The sequence below is a fragment of the Nerophis ophidion genome, linkage group LG23 (genome assembly GCF_033978795.1).
Source record: "Nerophis ophidion isolate RoL-2023_Sa linkage group LG23, RoL_Noph_v1.0, whole genome shotgun sequence".
Taxonomy (NCBI): domain Eukaryota; kingdom Metazoa; phylum Chordata; class Actinopteri; order Syngnathiformes; family Syngnathidae; genus Nerophis; species Nerophis ophidion.
In genome coordinates, this window is record NC_084633.1 from 24,684,414 (window position 1) to 24,697,940 (window position 13,527).

General features: G+C 42.2%; 1 protein-coding gene across 2 annotated transcripts in view; it reads left to right on the forward strand.

The window, feature by feature from the left end:
- The window catches only part of LOC133541756 (myosin-9-like), an 81,764-nt gene that overhangs the window by 52,958 nt on the left and 15,279 nt on the right, over positions 1-13,527 (forward strand). For both annotated transcript variants that reach the window (XM_061885325.1, XM_061885326.1), the window contains 12 exons: positions 1,194-1,263; positions 1,333-1,493; positions 2,135-2,243; positions 2,331-2,462; positions 4,918-5,124; positions 5,196-5,333; positions 5,408-5,531; positions 5,596-5,767; positions 5,851-6,063; positions 8,924-9,068; positions 9,136-9,342; positions 9,461-9,565. In XM_061885325.1, coding sequence (XP_061741309.1) covers positions 1,194-1,263; positions 1,333-1,493; positions 2,135-2,243; positions 2,331-2,462; positions 4,918-5,124; positions 5,196-5,333; positions 5,408-5,531; positions 5,596-5,767; positions 5,851-6,063; positions 8,924-9,068; positions 9,136-9,342; positions 9,461-9,565 — 1,783 coding nt within the window. The remainder of the gene's footprint in view (positions 1-1,193; positions 1,264-1,332; positions 1,494-2,134; positions 2,244-2,330; positions 2,463-4,917; positions 5,125-5,195; positions 5,334-5,407; positions 5,532-5,595; positions 5,768-5,850; positions 6,064-8,923; positions 9,069-9,135; positions 9,343-9,460; positions 9,566-13,527) is intronic.

The window sequence follows — 13,527 nt, forward strand, 5'->3', positions numbered from 1 at the left end:
TTATTTTAGGACGCTTATATTCCAGTTTTGCACACATTTTTAATTAGACTTGGATCAACTTTATTGATCCACATGGGAAATTGTTCCACACAGTTGTTCAGTTAGTAAGGATGGAAAGGAACCAAAAATAAAGTAAAATGAACGAAATCAAAGGACCTACTGTGATGTGCTGCTACTCTTTCAGGTGCATCAAAGATGATTTAATATATGTGAATTAAACAAATGTGGGAATTAATTCAATGATTTCTTATTACAAATGCACTTTTTGTTTTAAAGTTTCAAATAATAAACGCTTATTTAGTGAAAGGAAAAACTGCATCAATATGCATCAATCAATTTTTAATCGACTCGTGAGGTGCCCAAAGATTCCCACCTCAGTCTCCCAGAACCTGCTGTTCACATTTGAAACCGATACCTGGGAATAGGCCTGGGCAGAGATGCGATAAGTCAATTAATTGACGATAAATGAAAATGAAGTCTGTTAAGTTTTCCAGCTCAAAAAATCGCCAGGTGCATGCTTCAAGAGCATTCACGCATTTCGTCGGTTTCAGAAGCTGCATGCGTTTGTGCTATAGCGGAATAAAAAGGAGGTGAATCATCTTGTCCTTCAGTGTTTTTGACTCTGCAATTCGGACATGGAAGATTATAGAATCTATTAGTTAATGTTGATAATGGGTGTGTTTATTCTAAATGAAGTAATGCAGACAGTTGTAAAATTTAGCTGAACCACCTCACTCAGTGATCTGACCAGCTCCTTTACTATCAGGTAATTATGGTCCAGTTTTGCGCACATTGGTAATTGTAGTTTTCATTAACAAATTTGGAGGTGTTGAAATCACCATTGAAAATTGCTAAAACTAATCAGTAGCGTACCAATAGCAAAGCCAATGCTTTAGCATCGAGCTAAAAGTGTACTTATGTTGGAGAGTTTTTTTTAGTCAACTTCTTTGACATTGAAAATTGCAACATTACCACGAGTTAGTTTGGCTGAGTCCGCTCTCAATAATCGCCAAGCGCCAAAGTGCAAAAAGCCGGTGGAGTGGGTAACCCAAGTACTGTAACATGGCACCATTCTACTTTGGGATTCAGTACCCGGGCTGACCGGCGGGATTCAAAATAGTATCTGATTCGGTACCCATCCTTAGGTGTATACAGCATATACCAATTCCAACAAAGCAAATGTCTTTACCCAGGTATGAAATCCTCACTCCCAATGCCATCCCCAAAGGATTCATGGATGGAAAGCAGGCTTGCGTGCTTATGGTAAGGACTTTCTATCTTCTGCTTCATCCCTGAACAATTCTGATGTGCTTGCCTCTTTTTTCTTTTCAGATCAAAAGTCTGGAGCTCGACCCTAATCTTTACCGGATTGGCCAAAGTAAAGTCTTCTTCAGAGCTGGAGTTCTTGCTCACCTGGAGGAGGAGAGGGACATGAAAATCACAGACATCATCATCACTTTCCAGGCTTGGTGCAGAGGCTATTTGGCACGCAGGTAAGAGAAAAGACATGACCATCCTTTCTTGAAATGTGACGGTAATAAACAACGATGGAGCTCTGCTTTAAAATGACTCTTGTCAATAACATTGAGCGGACGCTTAAATAAAAATCACTTTCTTTCAGTCTAAATAATATGTATTGGATATGATTTGGTGTAAATGTTGCGTACATTTCCAAACCCTTTTTTGAGTCAGTGTGCAAGGTGTTTCCAGATTGCAAATGAAACCACACCCCACTTTCTATCAATTTAACATAAAATAATGTAGTGTTTAATATATATCTTTGAAGATCACCGCAATTATTTTTTTCCAGACACTGTCGAAAAACAAACTAGAGATTCACCCGGTCACATTAGGTACACTGCCCACTCTCCAATCAATAGCTACGTCAAAAGCTGTTTTCGCCAGCGTCTGTCACTCCATCCTCCTATTTTTTCTTGTTTTTTTAGAACCAAGGTCATTGGCAATTTGTAGTGCTGTATCGAATATGACGTTGACATGACAGGTTTTTCATCTGTGAGCTCCTCAACAGTACAGAATCATTTTTGTTTGCTGACCGTGCGATTCAAATTTTGCACTTGAGTTAGTCATGTGTACATATATTTTCATTAAGTGTTCTAATTGTTTCAATCTGCAGGGCTTTTGCCAAGCGACAACAGCAGCTTACCGCAATGAAGGTGATTCAGAGGAACTGTGCCGCTTATCTCAAACTCCGAAACTGGCAGTGGTGGAGACTCTTCACCAAGGTAACGGAGTCCTCCCATTTTTTTCCCTCACCCCCATACTTGTTTCATGAGCTTCATAATAACACAAAAATTTTATTACATCCTTAGGTGAAGCCATTGCTTCAAGTCAGCAGACAGGAGGAGGAGATGCATGCCAAGGATGAAGAGCTCCACAAAGTGTTGGAGAAACAGCAGTATATGCAAAAGCAGCTCCATGAGACGGAGGAACAATATCACCAGGTGAAACTAAAGAATCTTGAATCCATATTTTAATTGAGATTATTTACTTCCAAAATTTTCCAATAGATATGATCAATCTCCTGGAGATTCCCAAGCTATTTTGAGAGTTAGTAAGGAATGTAATGTATGTGATGTAGAGGAAGAACCACAGCTCAATTCCCCATCAACAAGGCTAATCAAGCAGAGTTTATGAGAGCCAACAACGATTACTTGGGGAAAACGAGATCTAGAACCTTACATTTTTAAACATGAAAAAGATGAGCAATACGTTTTAGAAGCAGACTGCTAAACTGCTGCAGCTTTATTGTCACACTGTAGCATTAGCAGCATTGCTAGGTGCTAAACATACAAACTACCCATAACAAAACATACACTTACTGCGAGGTGCTAAACATACAAACTAACCATAATAAAACAAACACTTACTGTAATATTTCCACTCTCGCTGGGATGCTGACTGACGGTACGCTCACATAGTTCTTTTTACATTACAGTTAAAGTACCAATGATTGTCACACACTAGGTGTGGCGAAATTCTTCTCTGCATTTGATCCATCACCCTTGATCATGAAGAATCAATCACAATTCTCACAAAGGGTTAAAAAAAAGTTGCCGATACTACGTCTTTTTCGCCATCGCCGGGGATGTGAAAATGGACCGGCATGTCGGTCCATGGCCACATTTGTCTACTAGCAGGTGAGAGATGCATGAATTATAATCTTGAATGTACTTTTTGCAAGTTTGAGACCAAGCAGAAGTAGCTGAGTGTGTCAACAATAGCAGCGTAATGCGCCACTAAAAAACAATATCACTGATATTTGTTTAAAGGGGAACATTATCACAATTTCTGAAGGGTTAAAACCAAAAAAAATCAGTTCCCAGTGGCTTATTTTATTTTTCGAAGTTTTTCACAAAATTTTACCCATCACGCAATATCCCGAAAAACGGCTTCAAAGTGCCTGACTTTAACCGTTATAACCACCCGTCCATTATCCTGTGACGTCACAGCATAATCACACAGAAACAAACATGGCGGATAGCACATAAAGGTATAGCGATATTAGCTATACCTGTTGAATCGCCGTAAGCGATTCAACAGATTACGCATGTATTGAAACGGATGGTGGGAGGCAGGTAGCGAAAACGAAATTGAAGAAGAAACTGAAGCTATTGAGCCGTGTCACGACGGACAGCGGCACAGGAGGAAGCGAGGACGAATTCCGCAATCGCCTTCTAACCAACAATTGGTATGTGTTTGTTTGGCATTAAATGTGGGTGGAGGGAAAGGCTGGATGCAAATATAGCTACAAATGAGGCATAATGATGCAATATGTACATACGGCTAGCCTAAATAGCATGTTAGTATCGATTAGCTTGCAGTCATGCCGTGACCAACTATGTCTGATTAGCACACTCTACATAAGTCAATAACATCAACAAAACTCACCTTTGTGCATTCATGCACAACCTTATAAGTTTGGTGGACAAAATGAGACAGAAAAAGAAGTGGCATAAATCATATCCAGGGGGTTTACCTCGCTCGTCTGCGGGAAGAGATTGCCGTCGTCCCTGAATAGCTCACGCACTCGGGCAGATTCAGTGGTGGTCTATTTTCCAATATTGCAGATTTCATTGACTTTATCGTTGGAAATGCATCTGCTTTTAGTGTCGCAGGATATCCACTAGGCATGATGTCTCAAAGTTACGGGAAAACAGTCGAAAATAACAGAGCTGATTTGACTTGGTGTGTGTAATAAGATTGAGAAAATGGCGGATTCATGTTGTGACGTCACGGGTGAAAGGTCTGGTGTGACGTCACAGGTGAAAGGTCATCGCTCGACAGGCTATCAATTGAAAGGCGTTTAAATCGCCAAATTCACCTTTTTAAAGTTCAGAAATCGGTTAAAAAAACATATGGTCTTTTTTCTGCAACATCAAGGTATATATGGACGCTTGCATAAGTCTGGTAATAATGTTCCCCTTTACCTTTTCGGTCAGGACATGTAAATGGAATATTGTTGGCACTTTCTGGATGATTTTATAGAATACAATGAATGCTGTAGAATACCCCTTGATCAGTTGACTCAATTGCTATTTTATTACCATTTTTAAAATGCATAAAAAAAGCCAAGCACATGTTCTTGTCTTACATAAGGACTGTGACTAACAGCATATTTCCAGGATGACTGACCTAATAATATGGTCAGAGTGCAGAAGTGTTACTACAGTGACGTAGAATTTACACAAATTGCAGAAGATCTTGCGCAGTATTCAAAATGGCCGACTGAATTTGTGGCATTTGGCGATGTTTATTTTCACATACTTTGCGAATTGTAAGTACAATTGGATATGGTTATTAATGAAGCATATGAAGTCAACATTGTAAATAACTGAGACCCCACTTCTGAAATGTGTACTCACCGGTGATGGACATCTTTTTTTTGCTTTTGTGCAGATTTCTGCCGAAAAGTTGGCCCTGCAGGAGCAGCTTCAAGCAGAAACGGAACTCTGCGCCGAGGCTGAAGAGATGAGAGCTCGTCTGGCCGCCAGAAAGCAGGAACTGGAGGAGATCCTTCACGACCTGGAAGCCCGTGTGGAGGAAGAGGAGGAGCGTGCTTCTCAGCTGATTGGAGAAAAGAAGAAGTTGCAGCAAAATATTACTGTGGGTTGCAAGAAATTCTTGCTAACGTCTTAACGTTGATAGCATATGCTATATCCTATTCCTGTCAATAGGATTTGGAGCAACAACTAGATGAAGAAGAGGCCGCTCGGCAAAAGCTCCAACTGGACAAGGTCACCATGGAGGCCAAAATGAAGAAGTTTGAAGAGGATGTGATGGTTCTCGATGATCAAAACAACAAGCTTAACAAGGTTGGGATATACTTTTTGTGTATATGATAAACATGTTTTCTCACTTTTTACCATTTGCTCTCTTTGTTCTTCAGGAGAAGAAGATGCTGGAGGAGAGAATAATGGAGTACTCTACCAACCTTACAGAAGAGGAGGAGAAATCCAAGAGTCTGCAGAAACTCAAGACCAAACATGAAGCCATGCTCACTGACCTTGAGGGTACGATTGGACTTCATCGGTAATGTTACCCCCACCAAACTCTGTTGTTTTAAAACACTCTCAGATCGACTGCGCAGAGAGGAGAAGCAGCGCCAGGAGCTGGAGAAGAACAGACGTAAGCTTGATGGAGACTTCACTGAAATAAACGACCAAATTGCTGACCTGCAGGCCCAGGTTAAGGAGCTCCGTGCCCAGCTAGCCAAAAAGGAGGAAGAACTCCAGGCTGCTCTACTGAGGTGTGTATTGCCATCATTCAGTATGTATTTGAAGGTTTGGCTATTGCTTAAGACCTAAACACATTCTTGCTCTCATCTGTTAGAATTGAGGAGGAAGCGGCACAAAAGAATCTGGCCCAAAAAAAGATCAGAGAGATGGAAGCGCAGATCTCTGATTTGCAGGACGATTTAGAGATTGAGCGACAGGCCAGGACCAAGGCCGAGAAACACCGTCGGGACCTGGGTGAAGAGCTTGAGGCTCTCAAGACTGAGCTGGAGGACACTCTGGACTCTACTGCTGCACAGCAAGAACTCAGGTAGTCACATTGGCACAAAGTCTTACTACGGTAGAGCCAAAGGCACATAAAATCACTTATTTTTCATTCCCTCTTCTATTTCTGTGATATGCTTTCGTACACACAAAATAGGACTCATAGCTAGTACCAAATCGTGTTTACTACCGTCTATTTGAATTTTTCAACATTAGGTGAGTTCTCCAGACATGAAAAAGCAGCCTTTTAGTTACCTTTGCACTCTTAACCCAATATACCATATTTTTCAGATTATAAATCGTTTCGGAGTATACGTCGCACTGGCCGAAAATGCATAATAAAGAAGGAAAAAAACATGTACGTCGCAGAATAGACATTTGAAAGGCAATTTAAAATAAATAAAGAATATTGAACAGGCTGAATAAGTGTACGTTATATGACGCATAAATAACCAACGGAGAAGGTGCCTGGTATGTTAACGTAACATTATGGTAAGAGTCATTCAAATAACTATAACATATAGAACATGCTATATGAACAATCTGTCACTCCTAATCGATATATCCCATTAAATCTTCTTCCTCGATGTCTCTTCTAAACAACTCTGCCAACTCCAAAGGTATGCGCCGCTTCCTGTTGTCGTTTTCTGCTGCATATTTCACTACGTCCAGCTTGTAATCTGCAGTACATGATCTCCTTTTCGGTGCCATTTTTGTTCAGCCCTTCTCAATTTTTATAAGTTATTGCCAACGTAGAAATGATCCATTTTAATAGCTACGGCAGTAGCATATAGCAGTTACCATTCCATGACCCACAATGCACTTCTGCCATGATTCTCCCCCGCCAAATTTTTATTGGTTGACGTGTGTGTGACAATTGCTGACGTGTGTGTGTGGCGATTGCTGACATTTTCTATGTCTCTTCCGCGAATGAGATAAATAATATTTTATATTTTACGGTAATGTGTTAATTTCACACAAAAGTCGCTCCGGAGTATATGTCGCACCTCCGGCCAAACTATGAAAAAAAACTGCGACTTGTCGTCCGAAAAATACGGTAGTAATGCTGACTGAGGCTGAGCCAATCAGTGGCCACAATACTGAACAATACTACTGTATTATTGAGGTTTTTAGTTTATTTACGAACTATACATGAAAATGGTTAATTTGGGGCAAAAATGTTGTGAGAATTTGCTTAAAAAAAAATATATATATATATCTGTAATATTTGATTTGCAGGCTTACTCATTGTTTAGCTGCGGGACCTTAATGTCAAGTGGCATTTGAGAAACAATAATTGTTTGAACCCAAATGTTTTTGAACATGTAAATGTTTTCCACTCTGCTCATGCAAACTTGGGTTTCTACTTACCATCTCAGCAGACAGAAAACCGGTTCTCACTCAAGACGCCAATTGAATTCTACTTCACAGCCTTTATTTAAAGCGCTGTAAAACTGAATGTTCAAAAATAAAGCATGTCAATTTTAAGACACAAAATCATTTGACATTCAAGATAAACATGTATTTAAACAAATACGCTAGCTTGTTGCTAATTTACATTAAAATCCCATTTTGTGCAATGTGCAATAGGCATTAGCGAGATTACATGACAAATTGAAAAGCTTCCATAGCACATTCTACCTAAACAATATGATAAGAATACACAATATATAGGATTGGCACATCCTAATGGCAGTAGACCATAAGGACATTTCTTGCCATTTTAAGGGATTTTTATAGACAGCCCACTGCTTAGAAAAAACCCTTTTGGAATTAAAGCAAGGGATTGTTTTCCTATTTTTTTGCCCAGGCAAATAGGTCCCAACTCAGCAGTTGAGATTTACTATTGTACAAACCAGGGGTTTCACACCTAAGGCCCGCCAAGAGGTTATACCCGGCCTGCAAGATAAGTTTGCCAAGTATAAAAATGAGCTGATTTTTTTTTTTTGTAATGTTTTCACTAGATCTCGCAAAAGCAATTTGTTTCCCCTGCCCCAGAGCGCACATGACTTCAGAGGGGGTGGAGCTGTGTGCCGTGATTGGACTCTAGCAATTGTAAACAAAATGTGGATTGTTACGTTCATGCCTTGATTGTCAAATATATTGTTGGTAATGGGGACACGATTTCTGGGCGCACATTTAATACCGGTATGCCGAAATATTATGTATCCTCTTCTAGCTTCATGTGTGACTCATGAAATGACAAGTTTTGTCATAGATGATGCTACATATGTACAGAATAAACCAGATGTTTCACCAACATCAGTTTTTCACCAACTGATGTTTCACCAACATCAGTTGGTGAAAATGAGTCGATTACATGAATAACATTGTCATTACATTTTTTATAATAGTTTCAACTTCTGATAGATTAAACATTACCAACGGGAGCATTTTAAAACTGCCAGACTCAATTCCACCTATTTTACGGATGAAAATTATCACATAATTGCAACAAATGAAGATAGAATACTATTATCGCAACATGTAAGTGCAAAAAAAACATTACGATTTCTACATTTTCAGAATTTCCTTGTTCAATTTTTAACCAAAATCAAACAATCCAAAGTTATCTTTATTTTTAAGGTTAGGATTGTCCTCCTTGTGGCCCCTGAGCTAAATTGAATTTGACAGCCCAAGTGTAAACCATATAATGTGCCTATTGTACATATAAAATGTGCAGTTACCCAACGCATCTTCCCACTGGAAAATGTTGACAGAACTGAGAGACAGTGCCCTCTGCTAGGGTCATAGCTTTCTTTTTAAGTTACCAAAAAACTAAATCTCCACAATTACTAGCAGAGAAAAAAATAAGTAAACTTGCGGAAGAGCCAATGCGGTGTGGTGACGACCTATGGTTTTAACTGTATTCTTCAAGTTTGCGCATGTGTGGACCCTGTTCTCAGAACCAAGCGTGAGACCGAGGTGGCCCAGCTGAAGAAGTGTCTGGAAGACGAGGCCAGACTCCACGAGCAGCAAATGGGTGACATGAGGCAGAAGCACAATCAAGCCTTCGATGAGCTGAATGAGCAGCTGGAGCAGGCCAAGCGGGTATTTTTTTAAACCCTGAGCCCGCAATGGTTAATTGGCCGTGGTGTTAACATGAATTGCCTTTCAGAACAAAGTGTCAATGGAGAAGGCCAAGCAGGCTCTGGAATCGGAGAAGAATGAGCTCACCATCGAGCTGCAGAGCTTGTTGCAGGGAAAAGGAGATTCTGAACATCGTAGGAAGAAAGCTGAAACTCAATTACAGGAGTTGCTGCTAAAGAATTCTGAGACCGAGCGTCAGAGGTTGGAGCTCGCTGACAAGGCTGCAAAACTGCAGGTATGCGAAGATCTATCATACCTTGAGCTAAGCTGCTCTGATTAGAAGCATGTTGCTGATAAATAAATGTTCCATAAGGAGTGACCATGCAACGCTCTTGTTTGATTTTTGTCCTCAGACTGAACTGGAGCATGTCTGTGGTCAACTGAATGATGTGGAGAGCAAATCCATCAAAGCAACCAAAGACCACTCTGTACTTGAGTCTCAGATCCAGGATGTCCAGGTACACATGTTACTGCTCTCCTTATTTGTAGGTTGGGGCATATTCATTTGGATCATTGAGATAAACCCCAACTAGACATGAAACAAGTGGTAAAATAACTTCCCCACGGTTAGTATCACCTCATTAAATGACTTTTAAAGGCCTACTGAAACCAACTACTACCAACCGCGCAACACAGTCTGATAGTATATATATCAATGATGAAATATTAACCTTGCAACACATGCCAATACGGCCGGTTTATTTACTAAATTACAATTTTAAATTTCCCGCAGAGATTCTTGTTGAAAACATTGCGGAATGATCACGCGTGCGCGTGACGTCCCGGGTTGGAGGGGACATATTAGCGCAGCACCATTTGCGGCTAAAAGTCGTCTCTTTTCATCGCGCAATTAAACAGTATTCTGGACATCTGTGTTGCTGAATCTTTTGCAATTTGTTCAATTAATAGTAGAAAGATGGAGATGGGAAGCTTTAGCCTTTAGCCACACAAACACACGTTGTTTCCTTGTTTAAAATTCCCGGAGTGAAGCTTTACTATGGATCAGAGCGGTCAAGCGAACATGGTCCCGACCACTTGTAAGCCGGCAGGTTTCGGTGAGAAAATTGTGGTAAAAAGTCTCCTCTTACCGGAGATCAGCTGAGCTTGCGCCGTCCATGCAGCTGCCGTCGACTTCCCTCAGAGACTGGCGTCAAGACACCCGTGGACACACCCCTCCGACTATCAGGTACTATTTAATCTCACTAAAACACTAGCAACACAATAGAGAGATAAGGGATTTCCCAGAATTATCCTAGTGAATGTGTCTAAAAACATCTGAATCCGTCCCAATGCAATCGCCTTTATTTTTTATTTTAATTTTTTTGCTAGTCCTTCGCTATTATAATCATCCACGAATCTTTCATTCTCGCTCAAATTAATGGGGAAATTGTGGTTTTCTCGGTCCGAATAGCTCTTGCTGTTGGAACCTCCCATTATAAACAATGCGAGGACATGAGGAGACCTCACCCTTGTGACGTCATCGTCTGCTACTTCCGGTAAAGGCAAGGCCTTTTTATTAGCGACCAAAAGTTGCAAACTTTATCGTCGATGTTCTCTGCTAAATCCTTTCAGCAAAAATATGGCAATATCGCAAAATGATCAAGTACGACACATAGAATGGACCTGCTATCCCCGTTTGAATAAGAAAATCTCATTTCAGTTGGCCTTTAAAACCAGGATTGATAACACTTTGATGAATAAGACACTGCTCTTTTACCGGAGAAGCATGTTAGCGCTAGCTTAAATGCTAACATGAATAGAAGCGGCAATAACGTCTCTTCCCCTTTTATATACTCCAATATAAAGACATTACTCTCTGAGCAACTTAACTCCTCAATTGTGTACATTGAACTGACAACTTCTTTGACAGCGTGATCCAGCTAAACTCCAAAGACTGACAACCGGAAAGTGAAGTCACACCGGAAGTTATGTGCCCAAAATCTATTTTTGGATACAATAAAAAAACTGAAGCCTTTTTACAAATTAAAACAGAAGAAGATAAACACTTAAAAATAATGCTTCTTAAAAAGCCACAACAATATTTGATATTTGTTCTACTAATTAAAGTGTATTGTTTTAAATCAAACCTGGTTCAAGGACGTGCGTGTGTGAAGTATTTTTTGAGCACATTCAACAAAACCTTGACAATAACCTTGATCATTTTGGTCCCATTGACATTTTCTCATCGTTACACCCGTAACTCCAACATATCACAAATGACTTAAAAGCCTACACTGCATAATCAATTGTGTTCTTTTAAAGTTCCTGACCTTTAAAATATTCCTTTTTAAATACTTTTAAAGGACAGAATTTCATTGAAATGCAAACGCACAACTCTGCATATGTGTTATAACTAGCAAAACATTATTTACTTTTACTACAGTGTGCGACTTTTAGGGATTTGAGGTTTTTAGGCCTCTTTTATGGCTATATAGCATTGGAGTTTATTATTCTCTACCTATTACTGTGGTAGTAGTTATATAGATTGTACTGCAGAAAATCTGACAGTTTATCCATCCATCCATCATCTTCCGCTTATCCGAGGTCGGGTCGCGGGGGCAACAGCCTAAGCAGGGAAACCCAGACTTCCCTCTCCCCAGCCACTTCGTCTAGCTCTTCCCGGGGGATCCTGAGGCGTTCCCAGGCCAGCCGGGAGACATAGTCTTCCCAACGTGTCCTGGGTCTTCCCCGTGGCCTCCTACCGGTTGGACGTGCCCTAAACACCTCCCTAGGGAGGCGTTCGGGTGGCATCCTGACCAGATGCCCGAACCACCACATCTGGCTCCTCTCGATGTGAAGGAGCAGCGGCTTTACTTTGAGTTCCTCCCGGATGGCAGAGCTTCTCACCCTATCTCTAAGGGAGAGCCCCGCCACACGGCGGAGGAAACTCATTTCGGCCACTTGTACCCGTGATCTTATCCTTTCGGTCATGACCCAAAGCTCATGACCATAGGTGAGGATGGGAACGTAGATCGACCGGTAAATTGAGAGCTTTGCCTTCCGGCTCAGCTCCTTCTTCACCACAACGGATCGGTACAACGTCCGCATTACTGAAGACGCCGCACCGATCCGCCTGTCGATCTCACGATCCACTCTTCCCTCACTCGTGAACAAAACTCCTAGGTACTTGAACTCCTCCACTTGGGGCAGGGTCTCCTCTCCAACCCGGAGATGGCACTCCACCCTTTTCCGGGTGAGAACCATGGACTCGGACTTGGAGGTGCTGATTCTCATTCCGGTCGCTTCACACTCTGCTGCGAACTGATCCAGCGAGAGCTGAAGATCCCGGTCAGATGAAGCCATCAGGACCACATCATCTGCAAAAAGCAGAGACCTAATCCTGCGGTTACCAAACCGGAACCCTTCAACGCCTTGACTGCGCCTAGAAATTCTGTCCATAAAAAGTTATGAACAGAATCGGTGACAAAGGACAGCCTTGGCGGAGTCCAACCCTCACTGGAAATGTGTTCGACTTACTGCCGGCAATGCGGACCAAGCTCTGGCACTGATCGTACAGGGAACGGACCGCCACAATAAGACAGTCCGATACCCCATACTCTCTGAGCACTCCCCACAGGACTTCCCGAGGGACACGGTCGAATGCCTTCTCCAAGTCCACAAAGCACATGTAGACTGGTTGGGCAAACTCCCATGCACCCTCAAGAACCCTGCCGAGAGTATAGAGCTGGTCCACAGTTCCACGACCAGGACGAAAACCACACTGTTCCTCCTGAATCCGAGGTTCGACTATCTGACGTAGCCTCCTCTCCAGTACACCTGAATAAACCTTACCGGGAAGGCTGAGGAGTGTGATCCCACGATAGTTGGAACACACCCTCCGGTCCCCCTTCTTAAAGAGAGGAACCACCACCCCGGTCTGCCAATCCAGAGGTACCGCCCCCGATGTCCACGCGATGCTGCAAAGTCTTGTCAACCAAGACAGCCCCACAGCATCCAGAGCCTTAAGGAACTCCGGGCGGATCTCGTCCACCCCTGGGGCCTTGCCACCGAGGAGCTTTTTAACTACCTCAGCGACCTCAGCCCCAGAAATAGGAGAGTCCACCACAGATTCCCCAGGCACTGCTTTCTCATAGGAAGACGTGTTGGTGGGATTGAGGAGGTCTTCGAAGTATTCCTTCCACCTATCCACAACATCCGCAGTTGAGGTCAGCAGAACACCATCCGCACCATACACGGTGTTGATAGTGCACTGCTTCCCCTTCCTGAGGCGTCGGACGGTGGTCCAGAATCTCTTCGAAGCCGTCCGGAAGTCGTTTTCCATGGCTTCCCCGAACTCCTCCCATGTCCGAGTTTTTGCCTCCGCGACCGCTGAAGCTGCACACCGCTTGGCCTGTCGGTACCTGTCCACTGCCTCCGGAGTCCTATGAGCCAAAAGGACCCGATAGGACTCCTTCTTCAG